This window comes from Ruditapes philippinarum, unplaced genomic scaffold (assembly GCF_026571515.1).
Source record: "Ruditapes philippinarum isolate M1 unplaced genomic scaffold, ASM2657151v2 ctg340_1_1_1_1, whole genome shotgun sequence".
NCBI lineage: Eukaryota > Metazoa > Mollusca > Bivalvia > Venerida > Veneridae > Ruditapes > Ruditapes philippinarum.
In genome coordinates, this window is record NW_026859220.1 from 320,618 (window position 1) to 347,362 (window position 26,745).

The following is a 26,745-nucleotide window of genomic DNA, read 5'->3' on the forward strand; positions in this document are numbered from 1 at the left end:
AAATTAACACACACAAAAATCAGTTTTAGATTTAAATCTAAGTATACTTCTTTAGGCTATTTTTTCATCACAAGTGCCCCTGTTACTTTAATTGCAAGAAATTCAAATGTTCTTGTTGTTTGGCTTTTTGACCACAGTGGAGCTCCTTATTTTTCAACAAAATACAAATAGCAGCTACAGGTAACCACTGATTCACATACATGCATACATTATATCAAAATATGATAATTCTTTCAAAAGTGATAAAAAAAAAATCATGCAAATATTGAGATATAACAAAAAAGATATGTTATAAAAAGTGGTGAAGAAAACATATACATGCAAAAAATGTGCAAAGAAATTGTACAATAAGAAATTTTCAAAAAACTTTCAGCTTCAAATAAAAATTTGACTTAAACAGTAAATCTCATGTTTACCTCTTAAGTGGGGGTCAGGGGGCTGGGGTGGTGGATTTACATGATTACTGAGGTCATATGGCCTCTTGGTAGCTGAACCAGTCTAAGAATAGAAATATGTAAGAACCCCATGACCATGTAAACTATGTCAGGCAAAAATTGAGGGGTTTTTGGTACAAATTAGTTCAATACCCCCCCCCCACACACACACACACATGAAAACAAGATACAGATTTGTGAAAAAATATCTAACTCTACAAAACATATAAATGAGAGTAAGCTATACATAAGGTATAGTATAATTTGGCATTTAAGGGACAGTTGCGAGCTATATGACAAGATCAATATTATAATGCCAAATCTAACACTTTCTCAAACAATCATTACATATAACCCAGGTATATATTGCAAAATAGTAAAATAATATATAAATAAGATGTAAAGTGACTAGAAATACCCAAATTCACAGTAAAACACTTAAATGTTCAACAAACACCCACAATCACATTAATAGAAATTTAATGAAGCTTTTTTTAAAATAACCTTTCATGCTGTTTTCCGTCTGTATTTCTTGATTTGTTTTCTTTCTTTGCCTAAATTTTCTTTTTCAATTACCAGTATGATGTTTATACCATATCTCCACCCTCTTTATATTAAAAAACAGTACACAGACCTCTCTAAAGTTAAATTCAAGCCTTATGTACGCATTAATACTGATAATTTAATAGAAAAAATGTCAACTCTTCTTTTTTTTAAGTCCAACAGAACAATATTTAGTCTAGTATTTTACAGGAATCATTTCGTTTGTTTTATTTAAAATGACAGACAGGGGTCATAACTCATCCTGTTGTCTGTTAGAGGATCCTAAATGATCTCCTTTTTGGTGATCACCTATACCATCGGCAGTTGGAGATCTTTGGGGTTCTTCTGCACTGTTGTGGTTAGTTTTTTCTGTGATCAGCTCAGACCATTCTGTGTCAGATATATAGTGAGCTTCACCCAAGTAATGGGTGGGGTAAATCAACAAAGGCTCAGCAGACAGAGCAATCAGATCTCGTGGATGGAATGGCTCTTTCCAAGACTCCCTGAAAACAACAAACATAACTCTTATACTTTACAATACAAATATATCTTAACCAATATTCCCTTAACATGCTGAATTACTTACATAAAATGTGTTCACTGTGCCATTTTGTAAACATAGAGGTTTATTCCTATGGATACTTACAGACTTTTCCTTTGGGCCACATGAGTAATTAAACATTCATGTAAAGAAAGCTATAAAAACTGAAAGGAATTATGGCAAAATATAAACTTAATTTGATTTTCACCTGCTCACTCACTATATCACTTAGATGCGCACAATGTGACTTAAAGAATCACATTTACAGGAACTTTTGTATTTTCACACTTGTAATTTTATTTTCAAATCCAATCATGCATGCTGAGTTATGGACAATAAGACATTAAGTTTGTACTCTTTTTGAACATACATGTATGTTACACTTTCGCACCCACGTATGCTATACACTATAATCCCATCCCAATTTTATGGTGAGGGGCATAAAAATTAAAGGTCAATTCAAGATCAAGAAAACAACACAAAATTTTGAAACAATAAAATTAAGCTAAGAATGATAGTATATAAACTTACTCGGGATGTTTGTTAAACATTACAGGGAGGTATTCATCCACAGGCAGTAATTTCTGAAGTGGTTTCTGAGCTAGCAGCTTCTTGGCACCTCTACTAGATAGCAGATAACTGAGTGTCCAGTAAGAATAACTAGGCCACACCAAGGTTTCTGATCCACTTAGGTAAGACTCATCTTTCCTGTTTAATCGCTTACGTCCAAGATATCTGTGAGCCAAAATACAAGCAGATAAATCAGTAACGTCTTTTTCTATAAAAATATAAATACATTTATTAATGTTTTTCTACTAGGCTGCAATAAGTCTTGTACAGCTTTGACGGTCATCGTGGTTTAGGTCACTGACATCAAATCACTTTCTTTCCATTTCTGGGAGATTAATTTCAATTACAGGCTTTGATTCTTTTTTTCCAATTCCAGCGCCATACTGACTCTCCTTCAGTTGATTAAAGTGTTTAATTGTTCAACGTACCTGAGGTAATAAGACACACCTGGGGTCATTTTTCAATCAGTTAGACTGGAAACTATGTACATAGCTTCAACCTTTAGTTTAACCAATAGCTTCAACCTTTAGTGTGAAGAAATTGCCTAGAATAAGTATTATAGCTGTCCCTGTTCAACAAATAGTCAAGCTATCTTACAAATGTTTAATGGTTCTACCCGAGCGCTCACATGAGCCTGATGTAATGCATGTAAGGGCGCAGAGGTCTTCCTCCACCTGATAAACTGTAGAGTTGCCATATCAACTTCACAATGTGGATATAAATTTAAACCCCTACAAACCTTTAATCATCATAGTCACAAAAATAGTAGAGTTTTATACTTACATTAGATCCCAATCTGGAACTTTTTCTTTAACTTGTCTCATAATGTGCCTCAATTTGGTTCTAAAATAAGGCTCAAATCTGAGGTCATCTTCAAACACAACTACCTCAGAATAACCTTTCTCTACCATATCTTTCCATATAAAGTAATGGCTCAGGAAGCAACCAATTTCTCCCATGGTCATAGGCCTAAAACATTATAAATACATATATAAAGATAACATACATGGAGCTTAATGTCTGTGATATATCATTGGTCAAATAAGCATGTGTCAACATTTTATTGATAACAATTAAATAATTTATCACAAGTAATTGGATAAAACTATTTGAGCCGTGTCACAACAAAACAAACATAGTGCATTTGCAACCAGCATGGATCCAGACCAGCCTGTGCATCCATACAGTCTGATGTTGGTTTTGTCATGACTCGGCTCAATTTTACAAACACTATTAACTCATTTAACCTACACAGAACAATTTAAAAATTGTATTCCAGCAAGTGGCTTTAATTTGTTTTAATCATTGATTGTCACATAATTGATTACTTGTGTGAAAATAATCTTTTTGTTATAGGATATGTTATTGACACATGATATTTATACCTGTAACTGGGGTGACCAGCCAGAGTTAGCTATTTTCAAATGTATTCAACGAAATATTATGTAGATGTTCAGTTTGACAATTTATTAAGAACCCTTTTCATTATTATTTTATAATGTGAAATATGAAACTTAAACATTAAAAAAAAAATTCTATGTTTGTTTGTATTTAGCGACATGTTTGTTTTGTTTGTATGTTTCATTTTACGCCTTTTTCCAACAGTATTTCAGTCATATAGGCGGTTAGTGCGAGATGTTATTTTTAACGAAATATATTTACATAGTAACTGGTGCACCGGTGTAATGGTAAGCTGATGAATGGCCACCAAAGGCTTTACTAAAGTCGATGTAACTGTTGCGAGCTCAAGTAATTGCCAATTATTTTCATTAGCAAGAACCGCAAATATTTCCATTTCGCAAAATTAACCACTTATACAGAATTGGATATCGCAATATTTCATCAGGCAATATAATGTGTTTTCAGATATTGCAATATACTGAAGCTATAAACATTAAATAAAAACATAAAATTCTCTTAAAAATAGAAGAGTAATCAACTTCTATTAGCTTGACTTCAAATGACATTTACATTAAGTTTTTAAAGTCCTTCATTTACAATGCCTTTTTTGTCACATTGCAAAATCATTTATTAAAGGGTCTCTCATATATAATTTATTGCGACATAATGTTAAATGAGAAACTCTTTAAAGTCATGGTTCTGTATGTCTTATCCCTGATTTTCAAGCATTTATATAGTTCATAATAAATTGCCATAAATTGCAATACATCTGTAAATATAGCAATACCATTTTTGCAATGCCCATCCCTACTCACTATATACCTTTGGATGAACATAATGTCAATTTATAAAGAATTAATTAATATTATAAAGAGGGAATTGATTAGAATATATCTTTCAGGTACAAAAAATGTCTGTAAAAGAAAAACAACATAATGTAGAAATGTTTTATTATGATCTTAATTAAATGCTCCTCAAAATTATATAATAAAAACCACTAACAGCCATATGCTAATGCAAAGAATTAACTATAAATAAACTTTTAATGTGGCACAGCAACCTTTCCTTTCTTCGTCTGGATAAGATTTTCATTATGAAGATAGCAATATAAGGATTTTTTTTGTTTACAATTAAATACAAGATTACCTTAATAATTGCAGATTTGCAATTAATAAATTTCTGTCATTCCAATACATACAAAATGACTTTGAAAATGTACTTTTGTATTAGGTGTTTTTAGATGAAAAAGTAAAAATTTCATCAAATGTATATATAATATATCTTTTAAAACATATATTATCAAAAAATCTGACATTTAGTGCTTTTGTTGTAAAATAAACAGCAATTAATTGTAGCATGTGTTTTCAAAGTCTTTAAGTATAAATTCAATGTATACACTTAACAAACATTAAAACTTTGATTCAATGTCTCAAAATATATATTTTTTTAGTGATTTTAATAATTTGCAAGATCCTCTTCCAAACAAGTGCACATCATGCAGTGTTAACAGGCAACAACCAGCAAAAACAAATTTTGACAAAAATCTAGGTTCAACAAAGGGGCATAACTCCAAAATTAGCTTTCAGATTTATGCCTGTTGTGTAACTACTGCACCTTATCATGATAAGCAAGTATACCAAGTTTTATGTTGATAACTTTACAAATATGTGAACAAGAGCTGTCCGTAAGACAGCGCGCTCGACTTTTTTATTGCTTGCCAATAAAAAAAGTTTTTGCAGTAAAAGGCAATACAAGAATCTCTGTATTTTTAAAGTGAACAATGGCCATGAGCATTAAGATATTTAGTGAAGAATTATTTTACTGAATTGTGTGATACCCTTGAACACTGCAGCAAAGTTTGAAATGTTTAAGTCAAAAGAGGGCTGGTAAGAAAGAAAAAAAAACTAAGTCGATAAAAGGCCTTAATTTTTAAAACAAATCCTTGACAGAGTTACCTTCTCTTGCGTACAGATGGGGGTAATGATGTGAAATAGCATTAAAAGTTTCAAAGCAATATCTCAAAGGGTTAAGGCAATAAGTGGATTTTACCCATATTCAATGTATTTTCTAAGTCAAAAAGGGGCATAATTCTGTCAAAAACCTTGACAGAGTTATGTCCTCTTGTCTGTTGATGAAGGTCGTGATGGTAAACAAGTATGGTCAGTTTCAAAGCAATACCTCCAATGGTTTTGAAATAAAGTGAGGTGGTACAAAAAACTTAACCAAGCTCAATACACTTTCTAAGTCAAAAAAGGGCCATAATTCTGTCAAAAACCTTGACAGAGTTATGTACTCTTGTCTGTAGATGGAGGTTATGATGGTGAACAAGTATGGTAAGTTTCAAAGCCATACTTGTAATACTTCTGAAATAAAGTGGGGTGGTACGAAAAACTTAACCAAGGTGTGACGCCAACGCCGACGCCGACGCCGGGGCGAGTAGGATAGCTCCCCTTTTCATAGAAAAGTCGAGCTAAAAATGGGCTACCTCTTAATTTTATTCACAATGACAAGGGCTCCAACAATGACAGCCATGCAGCTATCTTGGATATTAAACAAAAGTTTTTTTGTAATTATCTAACAGGGCTGTATTTCATTCAAATCCATTCCAAGAGTTGAGCCTTGGACAGTAACCTCTTCAAACTTCAAAAAAGAATTTTCTATGTTCACAAAGTATGATCACATCTGTCAAAATCCATGCCAAAATTACAGAGATTAAATAGTGACTTCTTAAAATAATATCAAGTAAGTGTGTAAAGTTTGTGGTTGATGTTGTACATGAAGTTGCAAGTAAAAAAAGACTGTGAAAACTTCACTGAAGTTGATACACTTTTGTTATTCAATAAATAAAATACTGAAAGCTTTTTTGACAAATAGATAAACTGCAATTATGTCAACAAAGAAAAGCTGTTGTAATTGCAACACCACATTTTGTTATATAATAAATATTTCAAAGCAAATTAAAATTAAGCCATATGATATTAGTAGTAGAATACTTGCTTCAGATGAGATTAAAGGCATCCCATATATAATGGTACATGTATAAAGGCATGCAATGAAAAGTTTCATAGTGACCTTCCACCATAGGGATCTGTGAAGCCGGGAACTACTTCTATTTTTAGATCTTTGTATAGATATGTGTCATTCAGAAGTCTAAAATAAAAGATAATACAACATAGTACCACAAGGGAGATAACCAAAACATCTATATTTAGATAACTTATGTCTATATTTAGACAAATTGTCTATTTTTAGATAACAAATGTCTATATTTAGACATACTGTCTAATTTTAGAAATGAAATTTCTGTATTTAGACAAAGTGTCCATTTTAAACAATGTCTAAAGTTAAGAAATTCTATCTGGAACACAGTTTAGTGATACACAAAATAGAAGCAGTTATTTTGCCATCTATAGGCTTAAATGCTAGAGCGGGTTTTTACCGTGAGAAAAACAGCAAACTTTGCAAAGATTCTAGGTTACTGCAAAGACAACACTTCCTAAACTTTGTCTAATACTACAACACATAGGCTATACTGTCAGCCATATACAAGAAAGATAACTCAGATTTAAAGGGATATTCAGGCAAAATAATGACAAAAATATTAAAATGATCTTATGCACTCAAATCACGCTAAAATGACTTTTCCTGAAGTTTCAGCATGAACTTTTGTTTTAATTCTATATATTTTGGGTTTGAAGCGTAAATATATCTATATATGTTGAACAAAATTCACATGCCAATGGAATCACCAAATAGTTTTATAACAAGTCCGGTGACTTGAACAAACCCTTGAAGTTACAATAAAAGATATTGTGGATATTGTATGATTGAAACAAGCCTAAGTCATTCATTTAACATGTTCTTTAATGTGCTCAGAGTCCACTTTGACAACTATTGTGAAAATCTAGCGCTCTAACCTGACCTACGCGGGTCAAGTTAGGAAACCACCATTTTATTCTTTATATGGAGAAAAGTTTTGTTTCTTTGACTGTCTGATATATTCATTTTGAGGGCATTTACAGAATAATGAATGAAAAATTTAAAACTAAGAAATGAAAATTTTGCTTGTGTCTCCCTTTAACCACAATTTTTAAATTCTTTACAAAAAATACAAATTTTAAAAAATGAGGTACTAGACAAAGTTCATATGAAAATGGTGCCTGTTATCTACAGTAAAAACAACTTTTACAAGCTTCCAAAAAGCTGTTTTTTATGACTTTAAGTGTTTTGGGTTGAACAATATTGCCTATATGAAAAATTCCATCATATCAAAATATATTGTACAAAGTTATTTATTTAGACATTTTTGTAAGCTTGTAAAAGAAATGCAAACTAAAATCAACATGCTGTAACTGATCATGTGTCCGTCATTTGATCTTAGTTTGCATTTCACAGGTATGGTAAGCAAGAAGAATGTGCCTCACACACTATCACCAGACATCTACTGCTTTATCTGAAGGTTTATTTCAGCATGTGTTGTCAGAATAAACGTTATTTAAAAAAGAATTTGATGTCATAGCAAAATCAATATTTAGCATGATTTGAAACTCAATTTGAATTAATGAGTTTTTTTCTTTCGTTTTGCATCATAAAACTGATTTTACTGGAAAAAATGGAGTGAGCAAATATTCTGAAATTTTGCAGACAAGTTACTGATGTAGACAACGATTTGTATAAAAATCTTGAAAAAAAAAATTTTTTTTTTTAAAAATTCAAAAGATTAGTTCTGTCATGTCAAAAAACACTTAAAATCCTTCAGTGGATCGCCTTTAAATTTCTAATTCTATGAAAACAACTCTGCTATGATATCAAATCAGATTAGAATAAAATATAACAGCTGGCAAGCCTTTAAATTATCTTTGTTTCCTCCCTGCTATGCCACTCTCAGTATGGTAAAACAGTCAGCTGTAAAGATGGGATTCTCAATGACAAACTTCTTTTCAATGTTTAGTTTAAAAAAAAAATTTGTGCAGCAAATTATTTTTAGGTAGCAGTGGTTTTTTGCGGGTAGATTGCTACATGGGAAACAAAAAATTCTTTAAGAATATTTCATTTCAGGCTGAAATAAACCTTCAATGACAAATATTGGAAATAAGAAAACCCAGGAAAAACTAAAGAGCTTCTTAACCTGCCTTTCACTGGATCAGAAAAGCCCGGTAGTATTTTTATATCCAGAGTTTTTAAATAAGATGCATTTATTAACCTGAAAAAATTAAATCCAAATTTAGCATCATTGCTGATATAATATTATCAACTAAAAAAACATTTAACAGAATGACATTTAAGATATGTAAAAACATTCATATTTGTATAAAAGGTAAGGATACAATTACTGGATTCTCATATTTTTTATTCCGTTTTTTTACCATGCCAGTCAACAATCCCAGCTTTTGTGGAGAAATAGAAAATTCATAAAAACCTTTTTCAGTTGTGAAAAAGTGAGAGTGACTTAATTAGGTCATTTTCCTCAATGAACAGACTTCGGCTGATTTAATATATACAATTTTTTGCAAATGTATTTTAAAGTAAAATATTGTGAAGTAACCAATAGGAAGCAATTTCCACATTACAGATAGCACTCACAACCCACGTAAATAACCACAATGAGGTCAAAATATTTGAAAATAGCCAGTGCTGCAGTTAGTAACGTAGTAGAAATATGATTATAAATATAATTAATCAGTCATTAAACTTCAAATAACATGTAAATTATTACTTAAATCTTGAGTATTTTTTACTTTTCCTACAATCTTACTATATTTTCCTCAGGTTTGATTTCACTGTTATATTTTGGCTCATCTAGAGGCATGTCACTTTAAAGCCTGTAATCCTTTTAAACAAGAAGAGAGCATACATAAAATGATTGACTTTTACTTACTTGCCATCAACTGCCGGAATAAGTTCAGCTTCTATCCCTAGTACATCAAACACATATAACATTCTGTTCCTACGTTCAGAACGTCGCTGCAGATTTATCATGTAAACCTAAAATAAATTAAAATATTCAATATAAAATCGTAAAGGAAAACACTATTTAAACAATAAAGAAAGAATAATCTACTTACGTTACATAAAGAAGCAATAAATATTTTGGTCTTCTTTCTATTAAAACAGAACACCTCCAGATTCATGCTAATTTTCATGAAAATTTTTAAAATGTTTTTGAATGTATAATATTGTGAAATAATCAAAAGGAAGCAGTTGACACATTATCAATGGCACTTACAACCACTTATATTACCAAAAAATGGTAAAAATATGCATAAATAGCCTAAACTGCGTTAGTAATGCAGTAGAAATACAGTTGTAAATACTGAAAAAATCATTCATTAATGGCACATAACATGTAAAATATCACTTGAATCTTGAATCATTTTACTTTCCTATAATCTTAGTTAATATTTCTCAAGTTTGATTTTATTGAAATAATTTGACTCATCTGGAGGCATGTAGCTTTAAACCATAAAGAAAAATTATCTACTTACATAACATAAAGAAGCAATAAACTAACAGTTTGGTCTACTTTCTATTAATTTATTTGTCCTACTTTCTTTTGTCAACAGAAATACAAAAAAGTACAATACTGACAGTTTTAACACAATATTGAAAATACTTCTGCTGCTTATTTTGCTTACATTTTATCGTACATCTAGGAATTTAACTAACTGTATATAATTGTATAACTACTCTACATATTATTAAAGTAAAAAAAATTAAAAGATTTATAGCAGCACACCTCCAGATTCATACAATTTTTCATGAACATTTTTGAAAACTAATTAAAAGTAAAATATTGTGAAGTAACCAAAAGGAAGCAAGTAACACATTACAAACAGCACTAAAAATCTTTGTAAAGTACCAAAATAACATCAAACTCTTACATGGGTAACATAATTTTTCCACAGAAAGTTTGAAAAATAACAAGAGCGTTCAGTAATCACATGTGCTCCTCATGATGGCAAATTTCATGTTGGGACAAATTTTGTGACAGACGGACAGACAGATGGACAGTGCACAACTAGACTTTGTACTGATCATTCCTTTAAAGTTTGGATAAAATTGCACCAGTAGTTTATGAGGAGTAGTCCGGACAAGCTTTTGCGTATCTGGCAACACACAGAAAAAAACACCTTTTTATCAAAGGGCCATAACTCGGCCAAAAATCATTCAACCAGAAAACCCGTGCAATATGGGCAAGGACTTGAGCTACAGATCAATCCTGTAAAGTTTCATTGAAACTGCAGTAGTGGTATAAGAGAAGTAGTCTGGACAAACTTTAAAAATAAAAATTATTAAAGGGCCATAACTCAAACAAAAATCATTGAACCGGAAAATGCTGACAATATGCACAACTAAACTTGGTACTGATCATTCCTGTAAAGTTTGGATGAAATTGCACCAGTAGTTTATGAGGAGTAGTCCGGACAAGCTTTTGTGTATCTGGCAACACACTGAAAAAGAAACCTTTTTATCAAAGGGCCATAACCCACGGCCAAAAATCATTCAACCGGAAAACCCGTGCAATATGCGCAAGGACTTGAGCTACAGATCAATCCTGTAAAGTTTCATTGAAATTGCATTAGTGGTATAAGAGAAGTAGTCCGGACAAACTTTAAAATTAAAAATTATTAAAGGGCCATAACTCATACAAAAATCATTGAACCGGAAAATCCTGAGAATATGCACAACTAGACTTGGTACTGATCATTCCTGTAAAGTTTGGATGAAATTGCACCAGTAGTTTATGAGGAGTAGTCCGGACAAGCTTTTGTGTATCTGACAACACACAGAAAAAGAAACCTTTTTATCAAAGGGCCATAACTCGGCCAAAAATCATTCAACCGGAAAACCCGTGCAATATGCGCAAGGACTTGAGCTACAGATCAATCCTGTAAAGTTTCATTGAAATTGCATTAGTGGTATAAGAGAAGTAGTCCGGACAAACTTTAAAATTAAAAATTATTAAAGGGCCATAACTCTTACAAAAATCATTGAACCGGAAAATCCTGAGAATATGCACAACTTAACTTGGTACTGATCATTCCTGTAAAGTTTGGATGAAATTGCACCAGTAGTTTATGAGGAGTAGTCCAGACAAGTTTTGTGACGGACGGACGGACAGACAGACGGACGGACAGACAGACGGACAGACAGACGACAGAGAAGTGATCCCTATATGTCGCCACTACTCCGTAGAGGCGACACAAAAAATCTATAAAAACAGTGTCCCATTGAAGTATATGTTCCATGTAATAAAATAAATAACACATAAGTTTGTGAGTAACAGCAAACATATCATTCCTCGTAAAAATACTATTACCCGGGGCATTAACAGTACTTCCTCTAAGCATTAACAGTACTTCCTCGGGGCATTAACAGTACTTCCTCGGGGCATTTACAGTACTTCCTTGGGGCATTAACAGTACTTCCTCGGGGCATTAACAGTACTTCCTTGGGGCATTAACAGTACTTTCTCGGGCATTTACAGTACTTTCTTAGGATGGTATTTTTACTATTACAGTAAAATAACTAACAAACCTATGTGTTATCAGAGACAAAGATATCTATGTCTATGGTGTTATTTCTATACTTATACTAACCTTATCAAAACCAAGCCGGTCCTTTGGTTTCATTGGAACATCAAGATAGGGTGATGGTATGAGTCCTCTACCTTCAACTAGATAATAGATATAGACAATACAGAATAAGTGACAACAACTAAATCTAAATATAGAACACTTCTTTAGTGCATTTTAATTTGGCTTTACGGCACTCCAAAACAGTAAAGATCATATGGCGCTAAAAAAGGAAAGATGATTTTCGCTAACCTACAGTGTTACAATCTTCAAAGCAACATCAAGGTCCAAAACCACCTCACCTGCTGGTGCTATGCTATGCATAGAATTCCAGTTATTCAAACCTATTTAGTTGCCTCTTACGATCACACAGGGATGAAAAGTGGCAGCAATTCTTGTGTCTCAACCACTAAAAGAAACCCATGAGCCACAAGGGGCTCAGTGCATTTTGATTTTGACTATAACAAAACAATTTGTGGAAACACTGAGTGCAAATTCAGTGAGATAGCAATTTCAATGAAAGCGTTATATAAGTCTCATATTAAATTGATTAAAGCACAACTATTCTGTGAATATTTTTATTGAAATCTCTTGAGAAATGCAGACAAAGTAGAGCAAAGTAAAAAAACTGATTACATTAAAATCAGACTGAGAATAGCATGATAATACGATTTTTAATTTATTTACGAGCAAATTTCTTTATGATTATCTTTTGCTTTAATTGCCCCAGGTGTTTTGTGTAAGAAATTAAAATCTTATGTCTGATGACTTATGTGCAAACATTTCAGAACTTGGTATGTGCTGCAGTATCATTTTTTTGTGCAAACAACCTAAACAAGAGCTGTCACAGGAGACAGCGAAGCTCGACTAATAAAATACTGGACGCAGTAAGGAGGACAAAACTATGAAAGAAAAATCAATTATGTATAATAATGTATTAAGTCATAGTAAAAAAATAACATTTGTTAACATAAATTCCAAGATCAAGGGGAATAATTCTAGAAATAGTCATGCTAGAGTTATGGACCTTGTCACACAACATTTGTGTAATGATAAGAAATATATGTTTGAAGTTTGAAGTAGATACCTTAAAAAGTAAAGAAGTTATTATATTTCTTAAAGAAAATCCTAAGTTCAAAGAGAGATAAATCTGTAAATATTGCTTCAAGAGTTCTGAACATTGTCACATAAAATGTAATTGATGATAAGGAATAAGTATTTGAAGTTTGAGGTAGATACCTTTAAAAATAAAAAAGTTATAATAAAAAATAACATTTTTCTAGTAAAAAAATCTAAGTTTATGGGGAGATAATTCTTGCAATATTGGTGCTAGAGTTATGACCCTTGTCACATAAGATGTGGATGATGATAACGTAAATATATTTGAAGTATGAAGTTGATCTCTTTAGAAATAAATAAGTAACAGTAAAAAATACTATTTTTTTATGGAAAATTCTAAGTTCAAAGGGAGATAAATCTGAAAATATTGGTGCTAGAGTTATGAACCCTGTCACATAGGATGGGGATGATGATAACGTAAATATATTTGAAGTATGAGGTTGATCCCTTAAGAAACAAGCAATTATCATAGTATTGCAAGCAATCCATAAGTCCCCTACCGGTAAGAGCCCAAGCAACATTCTGAAGGGCCATTGGCCATTCACTTATGTTCCTATTTTAAGTAAATTTGTTGAAAAAGTTCTTTAAAAGTGATCACAGGAAACAGTTTTTATGTACAGACAGCCGGACTGAAGGACACTCTAAAGTTATTTTTTTAAACATCCCTGTTATCAAAATATAACATTTTTAAAATCCTATCATGATTAAAGAAGTTGGAGTAAAAATTACCAATTTCTCAAAAAAAAAGTCTAAGTTCAAAAGGGGCATAATTCTGGAAATAGTCTTGCTAGAGTATTGAACACTCACAAATGTTGGGTGATAATAAGAAACATTTATATGAAGTTTGAAGTAGATACATTCAGAAAAAGAAGTTATTAAAAAAAAAAACAATGTTTTTTTCATGAAAATTTTAAGTTCAAGGGAGGTAATTCTGATAAATTTTGTGCTAGAGTTGTAAACCTTGTCACATATGATGTGGTTGATGACAAGCAACTTATATTTAAAGTTTGAAGAAAATACCTTAAGAACTTATAGTAAAAAAACTTAAAAACTAGAATCAGAAATCTTGAAATTCAGTCTATTTGTTGCCATAGCAACCAGAATTTTCAACATAGGAAGATAAGAAAAGGATGTGCATAATTTCCATACTGCCATCTACCCAAATGTCAAGTTTCATAAACATATTTTCAGTACTTTTTGTGTTATCACTGGATCCAGGTTATGTGTAAAATTTGCCATATTTTCAGTCTATTTGTTGCCATAGCAACCAGAATTTTCAACATAGGAAGAAAAGAAAAAGACGTGCACAATCTCCATACTGCCATCTATCCATATATCAAGTTTCATAAAAATATCTTCAGTACTTTTTGCGTTATCGCGGGATCCAGGTTATGTGTAAAATTTGCCATATTTTCAGTCTATTTGTTGCCATAGCAACCAGAATTTTCAACATAGGAAGAAAAGAAAAAGACGTGCATAATCTCCATACTGCCATCTATCCATATATCAAGTTTCATTAAAATATTTTCAGTACTTTTTGCGTTATCCCGGGATCCAGTTTTGTGGACGGACGGACTGACGGACGGACAGACGGAAGGACTGACGGACAGACGGACGGAGGGTAAACCTAAAGTCCCCTCCGGTAAACCGATAGGGGACTAATAAAGAAGTAACAGTAAGAAATAGCATTTTTTGAGGAAAATTCTAAGTTCAAGGGGAGATAAATCTGAAAATATTGGTGCTAGAGTTATGAACCTTGTCACATAAGATGTGGTTGATGATAAGGAACATATATTTGAAGTTTGAAGTTGATACCTTAAGAAATGACAAAGTTATAGTGAAAAATATTTTACTGCACCAAAACTTTAATCTAAAATCTGGACGCGGACGCTGACGCCGACGCAGGGGCGAGTAGGACAGCTCTCCATATACTTCGTATAGTCGAGCTAAAAATGAATTATACCTCAAATTTGGCTAAAGATTACATTTAATAGCGATTTTAAATTAAATTTTTTTTCCCTCAAAATGGGCTAAAATTAACATTTCATTTTTTACTGTTATAAGTGTCCTTGTTTATCTATGTTAGATTTTCAAATTTTATAATTTTAGGATTTTAGACCTCTGACCTTTAAACATTTTAGTTGAAACAAAAAAGAAATTTCTCAAAGCAACACAAGCTTACCAATATAATCCACACCTGGGCCAGTTTCTGGATTGTCTGCATCTATTGCAATAAATAATGAAAATATATTTAATACAATTTTAAAAATTTCAAGCTGGTAAAAATATTGAATAGATCATTAAATCTATTCTAAAATGCTTCACAATCAAACAGATAGTACAATCCAGTGGATTAATACACCATATATGCACAGCAGAAAGAAATGTTTACACATCATGATAGCCAATAGGAAGGGTGTTGGACTGTGAATCGGGCGCCATGGGTTTGATTCCCCGACAACGCTGGTCACTTTTGTTGTGATTGATCATGAAGTCCTTTCTACAGTCATTTGCAACGTACCTCTGCTCCGGCATGTACAGAAGTTTCAGTTCCTTTGGAAAGTGAAGGCAACTAGTACTGGTAAACTGCTTGACAGTCTGCCCAGGAAGGATGCGGGGGTTGAACTGTGCTCTGGTGAATTCAATGTGGCTTACTGTCATGATCTGGAGTGAAAACTACCAACACCACCACCACCATCATGATAGCCAATTGCATGTTGCAGCTACCGTGCAGCAGTAGACACAACAATCATTTACAGGGCAAAATGTGTCTTTTACTTTAAGGCCATAACTTAGCCTAAAATCAATAAACCAGAAAACCTGAGTAACATGCCCAAGTACTTGAGCTACCAATCCACCCAGTAAACTTTCACTGAAATTGCATTTATGGTATAACAGGAATAGTTCAGGCAAACTTTAAAAATAAAAAATAATTAAAGGACCATAACTCTAACAAAATCCTTGAACTGGAAAAATGCTGATGATATGCACAAATAGACTTAGTACTGATCATTCCTGTAAAGTCTGGATGAAATTTCACAAGTAGTTTTCAAGAAGTAGTCCGGACAAGCTTTTGTGACTGACAGATGGAATGACTGACAGATGACCTAGATGTGATCCCTATATGCCACTATACTGTAGAGGTGACACAAAAATGGAAACAATTCTCAGATAGACATGATAATGTATCCTATAAATTACAAACCTAACATCTCCATCCTTAACAATGTAAACTGTTCATCTTCTATAAACAAGGTATGATACTCATCCAATGGGACCATCACATGTCCAAAGTACTCTGTGTTTAAAATATACATTGGCACTCCAGCCTGCAATAACAAAATCATTGTTTTGTACGGTAAATCATTGTTTGCAATAAAATAATTTGTATGGTGAATCATTGTTTGCAATAAAATCATTTGTATGGTGAATCATTGTTTGCAATAACAAAATCATTATTTTGTGAGGTGAATCATTGTTTGCAATAACAAAATCATTATTTTGTGTGGTGAATCATTGTTTGCAATAACAAAATCATTATTTTGTGAGGTGAATCATTGTTTGCAATAACTAAATCTTTATTTTGTGAGGTGAATCATTGTTTGCAATAACAAAATCATTATTTTGTGAGGTGAATCATTGTTTGCAATAACAAAATCATTATTTTGTGAGGTGAATCATTGTTTGCAATAACTAAATCTTTATTTTGTGTGGTAAATCATTGTTTGCAATAACAAAATCATTATTTTGTGAGGTGAATCATTGTTTGCAATAACAAAATCATTATTTTGTGAGGTGAATCATTGTTTGCAATAACTAAATCTTTATTTTGTGAGGTAAATCATTGTTTGCAATAACAAAATCATTATTTTGTGTGGTGAATCATTGTTTGCAATAACAAAATCATTATTTTGTGAGGTGAATCATTGTTTGCAATAACAAAATCATTATTTTGTGAGGTGAATCATTGTTTGCAATAACAAAATCATTATTTTGTGAGGTGAATCATTGTTTGCAATAACAAAATTATTATTTTGTGAGGTGAATCATTGTTTGCAATAACTAAATCTTTATTTTGTGAGGTAAATCATTGTTTGCAATAACAAAATCATTATTTTGTGTGGTGAATCATTGTTTGCAATAACAAAATCATTATTTTGTGAGGTGAATCATTGTTTGCAATAACTAAATCTTTATTTTGTGAGGTAAATCATTGTTTGCAATAACAAAATCATTATTTTGTGAGGTGAATCATTGTTTGCAATAACAAAATCATTATTTTGTGAGGTGAATCATTGTTTGCAATAACTAAATCTTTATTTTGTGAGGTAAATCATTGTTTGCAATAACAAAATCATTATTTTGTGAGGTGAATCATTGTTTGCAATAACAAAATCATTATTTTGTGAGGTGAATCATTGTTTGCAATAACTAAATCTTTATTTTGTGTGGTGAATCATTGTTTGCAATAACTAAATCTTTATTTTGTGAGGTGAATCATTGTTTGCAATAACAAAATCATTATTTTGTGAGGTGAATCATTGTTTGCAATAACAAAATCATTATTTTGTGTGGTGAATCATTTTTTGCAATAACTAAATCTTTATTTTGTGTGGTGAATCATTGTTTGCATAAAACAAAATCTTTATTTTGTGAGGTGAATCATTGTTTGCAATAACAAAATCATTATTTTGTGAGGTGAATCATTGTTTGCAATAACTAAATCTTTATTTTGTGAGGTAAATTATTGTTTGCAATAACAAAATCATTATTTTGTGAGGTAAATCATTGTTATTAATCAATTGAACTTTTAACTACATTTTTAAAATTTTATGAAAATTAGCGGGAATCTATGCATGCTGCTTTAGTGTACTTAAAAAGTTATTGTCATAGACAAAGTATAAAGAATCAATAATATCGTTAGTTTAATGCTTACATCTTGTGCGGACAGAGCAAATATTATGATGTCATCTTCAGGCATGTTATATCCAGGTGGAGCAATATAGGACAGTTTTTCTGTAAATACATAGAGTAAAAAATAAAACAAAATAGGACACAGAAATAAATATCTTTCAGAAAATCTCAAGAAATAATTTAAAACAAATCAAGGCTGAATATAAAAGAGTCCATCTAGAACTTTCACATGAAACTGTGTTCTTTCATTTGCTTATATGTAGCTCCAGTTATTTATATTAGAAGTTGTTTTCAAGTTAGACATAATGCTGTAGGGAGTGACACTTCGATTTTCACAAGCAAATTTACATTTTTTCTCCAAATAAACTGTCAAATACAATGTAGTAATCAACATTTATCATTACTTATTTCAAGAAGCCATGAGAAACAAAGTGCTTTAGATAAATCACTCTAAACAAAATAACCACAGGAAAAGAATATGTTAAGTATCAAATCTTAAACTCTCACAGCTGTGGTCTGTGCAGTTAACCCTGAATAAATGCTTATTTTAATTCAAATTATCTAGATTGCACCCCCCCCCACCCTGAGGAAATCAAACTATTTTAAACCATTCAAAACATAGAAATACTAATAACATAAATACCTGATATTGTGTGCCGTAAATCCATTAAGAAGACAGTATGAATCATTGGAACTTGAAATACGCCTTGAATTTCACGCTCCAACATTTTGAAATACTCCGGCACTCTTTTGTAATAACCTTGTTCATCCATACCACCCCAGAAGTTAGAGTATGTATCCCCGACAGAGGCATTCATCACAGGAGCTATCAAGGTCCTTAAATTGATAAAATAATATCACTTAATAACATTTCACAACTCTTTAACAATTCAAATCTTACAAAACAAGCAACAGAAATTGTCATCAAACCAAGATTTTGCCAAAAATGATACCTTCCTTATGTGACAGCATCTAAATTCCCTGAGAGTTTGCTAGAAAATGGGTCAAACCACCAAATTGTGGTGCTTATTTAGTTTAGCAATTGAGTTTTTTTCTCCTAATTAGATAATGATTATATGTAGACCAATACAATAACATAACATTTCTTAAACATTTATAAATACAATGACAGTTATTACTACTGCATGCAGCGCACAAAGATGATTTATAAAAGATTTTACTCACTTCTGCTGATCAATGAGAAGTTTTAATGTATCTGGATTTTCCAACATGACATCTGCATCAATCATCTGTATCGGGAAATGATAATATGATTAATTAATTGGTTTAGGTCTAGTGCAATGGTGCTTTAGATATTTACAGACAGTTATCTCAATTTTGGATCATCAAATGAATTGTTAACATTCTATCAATTACTTTATCAAGTTATTGGTCTCATATCTGTTCTGAATTTCATTATATGTTGTTCAAAACTTTCCTACAAGTCACTGTGAATATCATGAATCATTTTAACAGTCACTGACCGAATATTATAGAAGTCATTAAATGACACAGATATATTTCTGTCAACAACAACATCATCATCCACATAAGCTTAATGCACTCTTTACAATATTGATTAACATTTACCATGTAAAATTATGTTTAAAGGACCTTTTCTCAATCTTTCAATCTGGACAATTGTCTTATTATAGATCATGAGATCTGTATTTCCAACTATTCTAATCATATACTGATTCCTAATCAAATGTTTCATATATACATGTATATATAGAACCTTTTACTTAAATCACTGTATAACTGTTTTGATTTTACATCCCAAAAAGAAATTTATCTATAATTTGCCATTGACAAAAGAAGGTTTTTAGAATTTTTCCACTTTTATTCTCAATAAATATCCTTAACTGAATTAGATTTTCAACCATGCCACTCTTAACCAAGAACAAACTTACCAGCAAATAATCTGCCCACATATTTCTTGCAGTTTTAATGGCTTTCTGACGTAGTTGTATAACATGGTTAAATCTTTCTATAGTCCAATGACATGGTCCTATCTCTCCAGCAAATCCTGAAAGAAGCAGTGGCTAGATGTATTATTTTAAGAAACTTAATCCTTTTTTATTCCAGAATAAAATGGAATAAAAAAAGGTGATAAAAAGATAACTTTGTAGAAATCACTCCTTATTTTTTATTAAATACATAATCTGCTTAAAGGCATGTTAAACAAATGCAATATATAATGGACACGATATAAACGTTCAAAAAATAAGCTTCCTAATTTTATCTACCCTGAGTCCTGACAATAATTCACTACATCTGTGCATGTAAAATGATAATACTGCCCATTATCTTTATATCTTATTGAATGACAAAATTTAAATCAGGAACTCGTATCTTGACCCATGAAAATTCAAAAATTCACTCATTTGACCTGTCATAAAATTAGCATGCCTGTAATATTTGACTGGCATAAATATTCTGCTGCAGTATGAAAACATTTACTTCTTGTTTATCAATAATCTTTATCATAGGAATCTTAAGCAACAGGGCAATTGGCTCCATCTACAAGTGCAAATATCTCTTAATGAACTTCAAAGCTTATAAATAAAAGTAATTGTAAAGCTGAAATGTAGACCCAGTGGCATGTGAATTTGTTACCTGGACCCTTACTAAGCTATTTGTTTACTAATGTAAATCTGACTTGAACTTTTTATGTGATGGGTCATTTAACATTTGACCCATGAGTTTCAAAGTTTACTGATCATCAAACAGACATAAATATAATGCAATATTCTGTCAAAATCTTGTACTGCTAATGTTCAGGTGCAAAACTTCATCAACTAGTAAACAATAACTGAGCCAAGCCATGACAAAACCAACATAATGGGTTTGCGACCAGCATGGATCCAGACTAGCCTGCCCATCCGCGCAGTCTGATCAGGATCCATGCTGTTCGCTATCAGTTTCTCTACTAAGAGGATTGGTAAGCGAACAGCATGGATCCTGATCACATCTGCGCAGGCTGGTCTGGATCCATGCTGGCGCAATCCCACTATGTTGGTTTTGTTGTGATGCGGCTCAACTTACCAGTAGGTGTATCATCAAACACAAATTCCACAGAATTATACATGTGTTCTGTAGCTTTTATCCATTTATTTAGTATTGCTGTAGAATTGTCAATATTGTGGTCACTTCGTATCCTGTTAATAAGTTAAAATGTATAAATTAAAATACTTTTCTTAAAATTAATGATATATATTACTCATAATTGTTTAACACTTCACAAGAAAAATCAAGCCTATATTTCATTTTCAAGCCTATCAAGCAGTCTATGGAGACAGTTCTAACATTCTGTCCAATATATTTTTTCACTGGATACCTGGCCCCTCTTCTATTGATAAACTTTCTCCACTACTTCATGTTAGTCTTATCACTATTACATATATTTATATATGCACATATTATTTTTAAGCATTTAGGTTATACTGCTGTATAGTTTTGTTTATTTTGAACTAAAATAACTTAATTATAAGGTTGAATGAATTTGGTGGATTTTAGTTTGTGCATTACGTAGGCATAAACAACTTTCTATTGGTCACTTATATATCATTTGGTGGTAACATTTTTGTCTTTTTCGCTTCTACAATTTTTGTTCATTCTGTATTAAAAAAATTTTGTTTGACAAGATCACATGTTGAGATTCTAATTTACTAAAAGTTTATTGAAAGGTTATTTTACAGAATTGTTCAACTTAGGTTGAAAATTTATTTGTTTATGGACTGGTGTATTGTTCATCAGATTTTTTTATTGTGCAAACCAAGAGGAGTTTTCGTATTTGGTAATTATTTTGTTGAATACGAATAAACTTTATTCTGTAATTTGTGCTGAGTAAGCAGTTTGTATCTTTAATAGCATAATACTCACGACACTGCAGTATTATTGTTAACAGAATGACCTTAATGCTACAGTTAACATTTTAAATGGTACTTCTGTTTCCTCCAATCAAGTCTTGATCCAGCTTGATTTTAAATTCATGAACTCTTTTGAGCTGACTACATTTTTAGGCAAATTATTCCTTGTTTTAATCACATAACATACACATGTTAAAACTGATTCAAGCAATGAGTTGTTCTACAACGCCTCATTCCTAATTTTAAATGAAGACCTCTTGTTGATGCCAAATAACTAAAATAATTTTCAAAAGTGCAGTCATCTAGACCTTTAAAATTTTTGGATACAATTTATAGGGCTAGTCATTGTGCAAAGATATTATTAATCTGTTTAATCTCTAAAGTTTGAAACTTTGATGTGAGGGTAACATATATGATGTCAAAACAGATGATGTAGACAGTGTTTTTTTTTAAATGACTACTTCCCTTAAACGGCACTTTTCCCAATAGAAAAAAGACATTAAAATTCCCAATTTCCAATGTTTAAATTCCTAAAATGGCTTTTCAAAATTAACCACAAGGCCAAGAGATTTCTCTAAAATCATTAATCCAAGATATTTATATTAATCACCACTCAATAGTTCTACCTGGACAGTGAAAACTGTTAGCTATCTTTATTCATGATGACTTATCTTATTTGTAGCTGAAAAAATGCATATTAAAAATTCCCAATTTATGTCAAAATAACGCATTTTTTCCCAATCAGTCTGATAACGGCACCATTCCCAAACTATTGAAAAAAAAAAACCCTGATGTAGAAAATAGATTTAAAACTGATCTATTGGTATCAACTGACAACAAGGGTGCCATAGTCACAAAATACGCCCGTTTACGAAAGCTTTAGATGGAGATTGGGCATTATGGATAAGTTCCATTTTGCAAGCAAGTTTTTATTCTTGGCACTGTGTTGTTAAATGAACCTTAAAACAAATCAGTAGGGAAGATATGCCCAGGATGTGTGACCTTGACCTTGGTCGCAAGGACCTGAATTTTATGCACAGCACTCAGCCTCACAATGATGAACATTTGTGCTAAATTATATTGAAATCCCTCTATGCATGTAGAAGTTTTGCTCCAGACAAGCGTTTTTCTATGAGTTCTAACTGTGACCTTCACCTTTGACCTAGAGACTTGGTTCATGTGCAGGGCACTACGTCTCATGGTGGTGAACAATTCTATAAAGTAACATTAAAATTCCTCCATGCATGTAGAAAATATGCTCCAGACAACATCTGGATATTTAATCATCTCCAGTGACCTTGACCTTGCAAATATTAACCTAAATTAAATGTGTCACACCTGTTGTCATGACAGTTACCATTTGTGCTACAATCCATCAATAAATGATGACTAAATGGTCCCTATACACATCTTCAAATTTTTATCTGAACTTTGACCTCTATGTGTAACCTTGACTTTGGTTACAAGGATCTGAATTTTGCGTGTGACACTCAGCCTCACAATGGTGAGCATTTGTGCCAAGTTATATTGAAATCCCCCTTGAATTTAGAAGTTTTGCTCCGGACAAGCATTTTTCAATGAGCTCTAAGTGTGACCTTGACCTTTGACCTGGATCATGCATGGAGCAATACATATCATGGTGGTGAACATTTCCATAAAGTATTATAAAAATTCTTCCATACATGTAGGAGATATGCTCCAGACAAAATCTGGATATTTCACCATCTTTAGTGACCTTGACCTTGCATATATTGACCTAAAGTACATGTGTCACAGCCTTAGTCATGATAATGACTATTTGTTTTACAATCCCTCAATAAATGATGATTTAATCGTCCCTATACACATCTTCATATTTTTATCTAAACTTTGACCTCTATGTGCGACCTTGACCTTGGCTGCAGGGACCTGAATTTTGTGCGCGACACTCCGCCTCACAATGGTGAACATTTGTGCCAAGTTATATTGAAATCCCTCTTTGCATGTGGAAGTTTTGCTCCGGACAAGCGTTTTTCAATGAGCTCTAAGTGTGACCTTGACCTTTGACCTAGAGACCTAGTTCATGTGCGTGACATGGCTTCTCATAATGGTGAACATTTCTATGAAATTTCATTAAAATCCCCCCATGTGTGTAGGAGATATGCTCCAGACAAAATCTGGATATTTCACTATCTTAAGTGACCTTGATCTTGTATATATTGACCTAAATTATATGTATCACAGCCATAGTCTTGATAATGACCAATTGTGTTACAATCCCTCAATAATTGATGACTAAATAAAATGGTCCATATACAAATCTCCATATTTTTATCTGAACTTTGACCTCTATGTGTGACCTTGGGTGTTCCATTTCAAACGGGCGTATAAAAACTACATGTACATGTTCCACATACTGTTAGTGCCATTTTCTTGATTGATATATATGAATGATAAAGATAAGATTATTTTATCTTTGATGCCGTGCTGTGATACTGATGTAGACAAAAGACTCTAGCTAGGCATTACTATACAGATGTAACAAATTAACATTCTGCCTTTATTGAATACAAATTAGTATGTCTATCAAAATTACTGACATTAATAAATTAATAATATGGAATTTGTAACAGAGTTACCCCCGCCTCGGGAAGTTTTATATGTAGCATAAAATTGTGCTTTTTCAAAAGATTGAGGTATGGATTTCAGGACTTTCAGTCAAAAATTATGATCAATGCTCTAGATCTGTAAATGCAACAATAAATTTATTAAAGAAATACTAGTAAAATGAAACACAGAATTTAAAATTATATCATGTTAACATTTGACCTCTAAGTGGACCTTGACCTTGGAGGTAGGGGTGCAGGTGTTGTTCATGACATACCGTCTTATTAATATTACTATTTGTGCCAAGTATTTTCAAAATCCCTTTAACTATGTAGAAGTTATAGATCAGACAAAAATATACCCTATAACAGACGGTCAAACTTTGACCTTTAAGTGTGACCTTGGAGGTAGGGACCCATGTTTTACGCCAATCTTATCATCTTATTATTGTGATTATTTGTGCAAAGTATTTTTAAAATCCCAGGTTATGGACTGGACACAAAATATACCCTATAACAGACTATGTAAATCTTTGACTTCTATGTGTGACCTTGACCTTGGAGGTAGGGACACATGTATGTGTTATGCATGACAAATCATCTTATCATTGTGACTACTTGTGTCTAGTTACTTCAAAATCCTGAAGAAGTTCTAGATCAGACACAAAATATACCCTTAAACAGACTATGTTAACTTTTGACCTCTAAGTGTGACCTTGAACTTGGAGGTAGGGATGCAGGTGTTGCTCAAGACACATTGTCTTATTGTAGTGACTATTTGTGGCAAGTATCTACAAAATCCTTTAATCTATGAAAAAATTTTGTACTGGAGTCACTGGACACAAAATATACCCTGTAAAAGACTATGTTTATCTTTGACCTCCAAGTCAGTGTGACATTGACCTTGGAAGTAGGTGACCGGTTGTTGCGCATGACACATCGTCTCATTATTGTGAACAATTGTGGAAAGTATTTACAAAATCCCTTCGAAGATAAGAGAGTTATGGACTGGACACAACATATACCATCAAATTGACCATGTTGACCTTGAATAAGCAAGTGCGACCTTGTCTCTGGAGGTAGGGGTCTGGTTGATACGCAAGACACATTTTCTTATTATAACTAACATTTGTGCCAAGTTATTTCAGATTCCTCTGTTAAATGAAAAAGTTATGGACCGGATGCAAAATATACCCTGTAATAGACTATGTTAACATTTGACCTCCAAGTGTGACCTTGACCTTGGAGGTAGGTGACCGGTTTTTGTGCATGACACATCGTCTCATTATTGTGAACAATTGTGGCAAGTATTTACAAAACTCCTTCAAAGATAAGAAAGTTATGGACCAGACACAACATATACCATCAAATAGACAATGTTGACCTTGAATGAGCAAGTGTGACCTTGATCTTTGATGTAGGGGTCTGGTTGTTGCGCATCACACATTGTCTTATTATAACAAACATTTGTGCCAAGTTATTTCAGATTCCTTTGATAAATGACAAAGTTATGGACCGCAGGGTTGTCATTAACATTTTTTGCAGAAGGTTTGTTTTGAACATGAGGCAGTCATTTCTGTCTTCATTATGCATAACAAAGAGTGTTTCCTTAATTTTGAGGCGGTCCATAATTCATTTGAGACAGGCATTTTGGCCTCCTGCCGCCTCTTAATGACAACCCTGGGACCGGACATGAAAGTGTGACGGACGGACAGAGGGAGCCTATTACTGTATCGCCTTTTTATCTTCAAAAAGGCGAGGGACAATAATGTTACTGATTTATTCTATTTTTAGACTATCCGAATTTCCGTCTATCCGAATAACAATACACATAAAATACCGTAAAATCTATAATTTAAGTCACTGAAACAATGAAAGTACTACCATTCAATAAAAATGAGGAATAAATGAATATTTCACAGCTTACCACAATGCAATTTTTTCTTTAGGATAATTAATCAGTTCCAAATGGCCAAGAAACCAAGGCAGTGTATGAGCCTTATTTCTCACGAGAATTGCAACAAAAACAGTCGGTAATGACTGCTCTTCTTCGATGTGTTGATGTTCTGAATTGTTTCCATTGCAATGCGTACTTAAAATCGCAACTATTATCACTAAAGAACATATAAATACATAAAATCCGCGAACTAGCAGACACGTAAGCCTTTTTTCGGCCATCTTGGAAACGCT

General features: G+C 32.4%; 1 protein-coding gene across 2 annotated transcripts; it reads right to left on the reverse strand.

Moving 5' to 3' along the window:
- Nucleotides 1-592: 592 nt before the first annotated feature.
- On the reverse strand, nt 593-26,745 carry LOC132755660 (procollagen galactosyltransferase 1-like). 2 transcript variants are annotated; one of them, XM_060746554.1, is made up of 14 exons: nt 26,483-26,745; nt 21,147-21,259; nt 20,012-20,127; nt 19,284-19,348; nt 18,742-18,935; nt 18,121-18,200; nt 16,390-16,513; nt 15,367-15,408; nt 12,090-12,166; nt 9,368-9,474; nt 6,562-6,639; nt 2,872-3,057; nt 2,050-2,253; nt 593-1,480 (listed from the first exon to the last, which is right to left on the reverse strand). In XM_060746554.1, the coding sequence occupies exons 1-14, from the start codon at nt 26,731-26,733 to the stop codon at nt 1,228-1,230; spliced, it is 1,890 nt and encodes a 629-aa protein (XP_060602537.1). In that variant the 5' UTR covers nt 26,734-26,745; the 3' UTR covers nt 593-1,227. The 2 variants fall into 2 exon arrangements, with proteins under 2 accessions (XP_060602537.1, XP_060602538.1); XM_060746555.1 differs by lacking the exon at nt 6,562-6,639 and adding an exon at nt 8,618-8,692.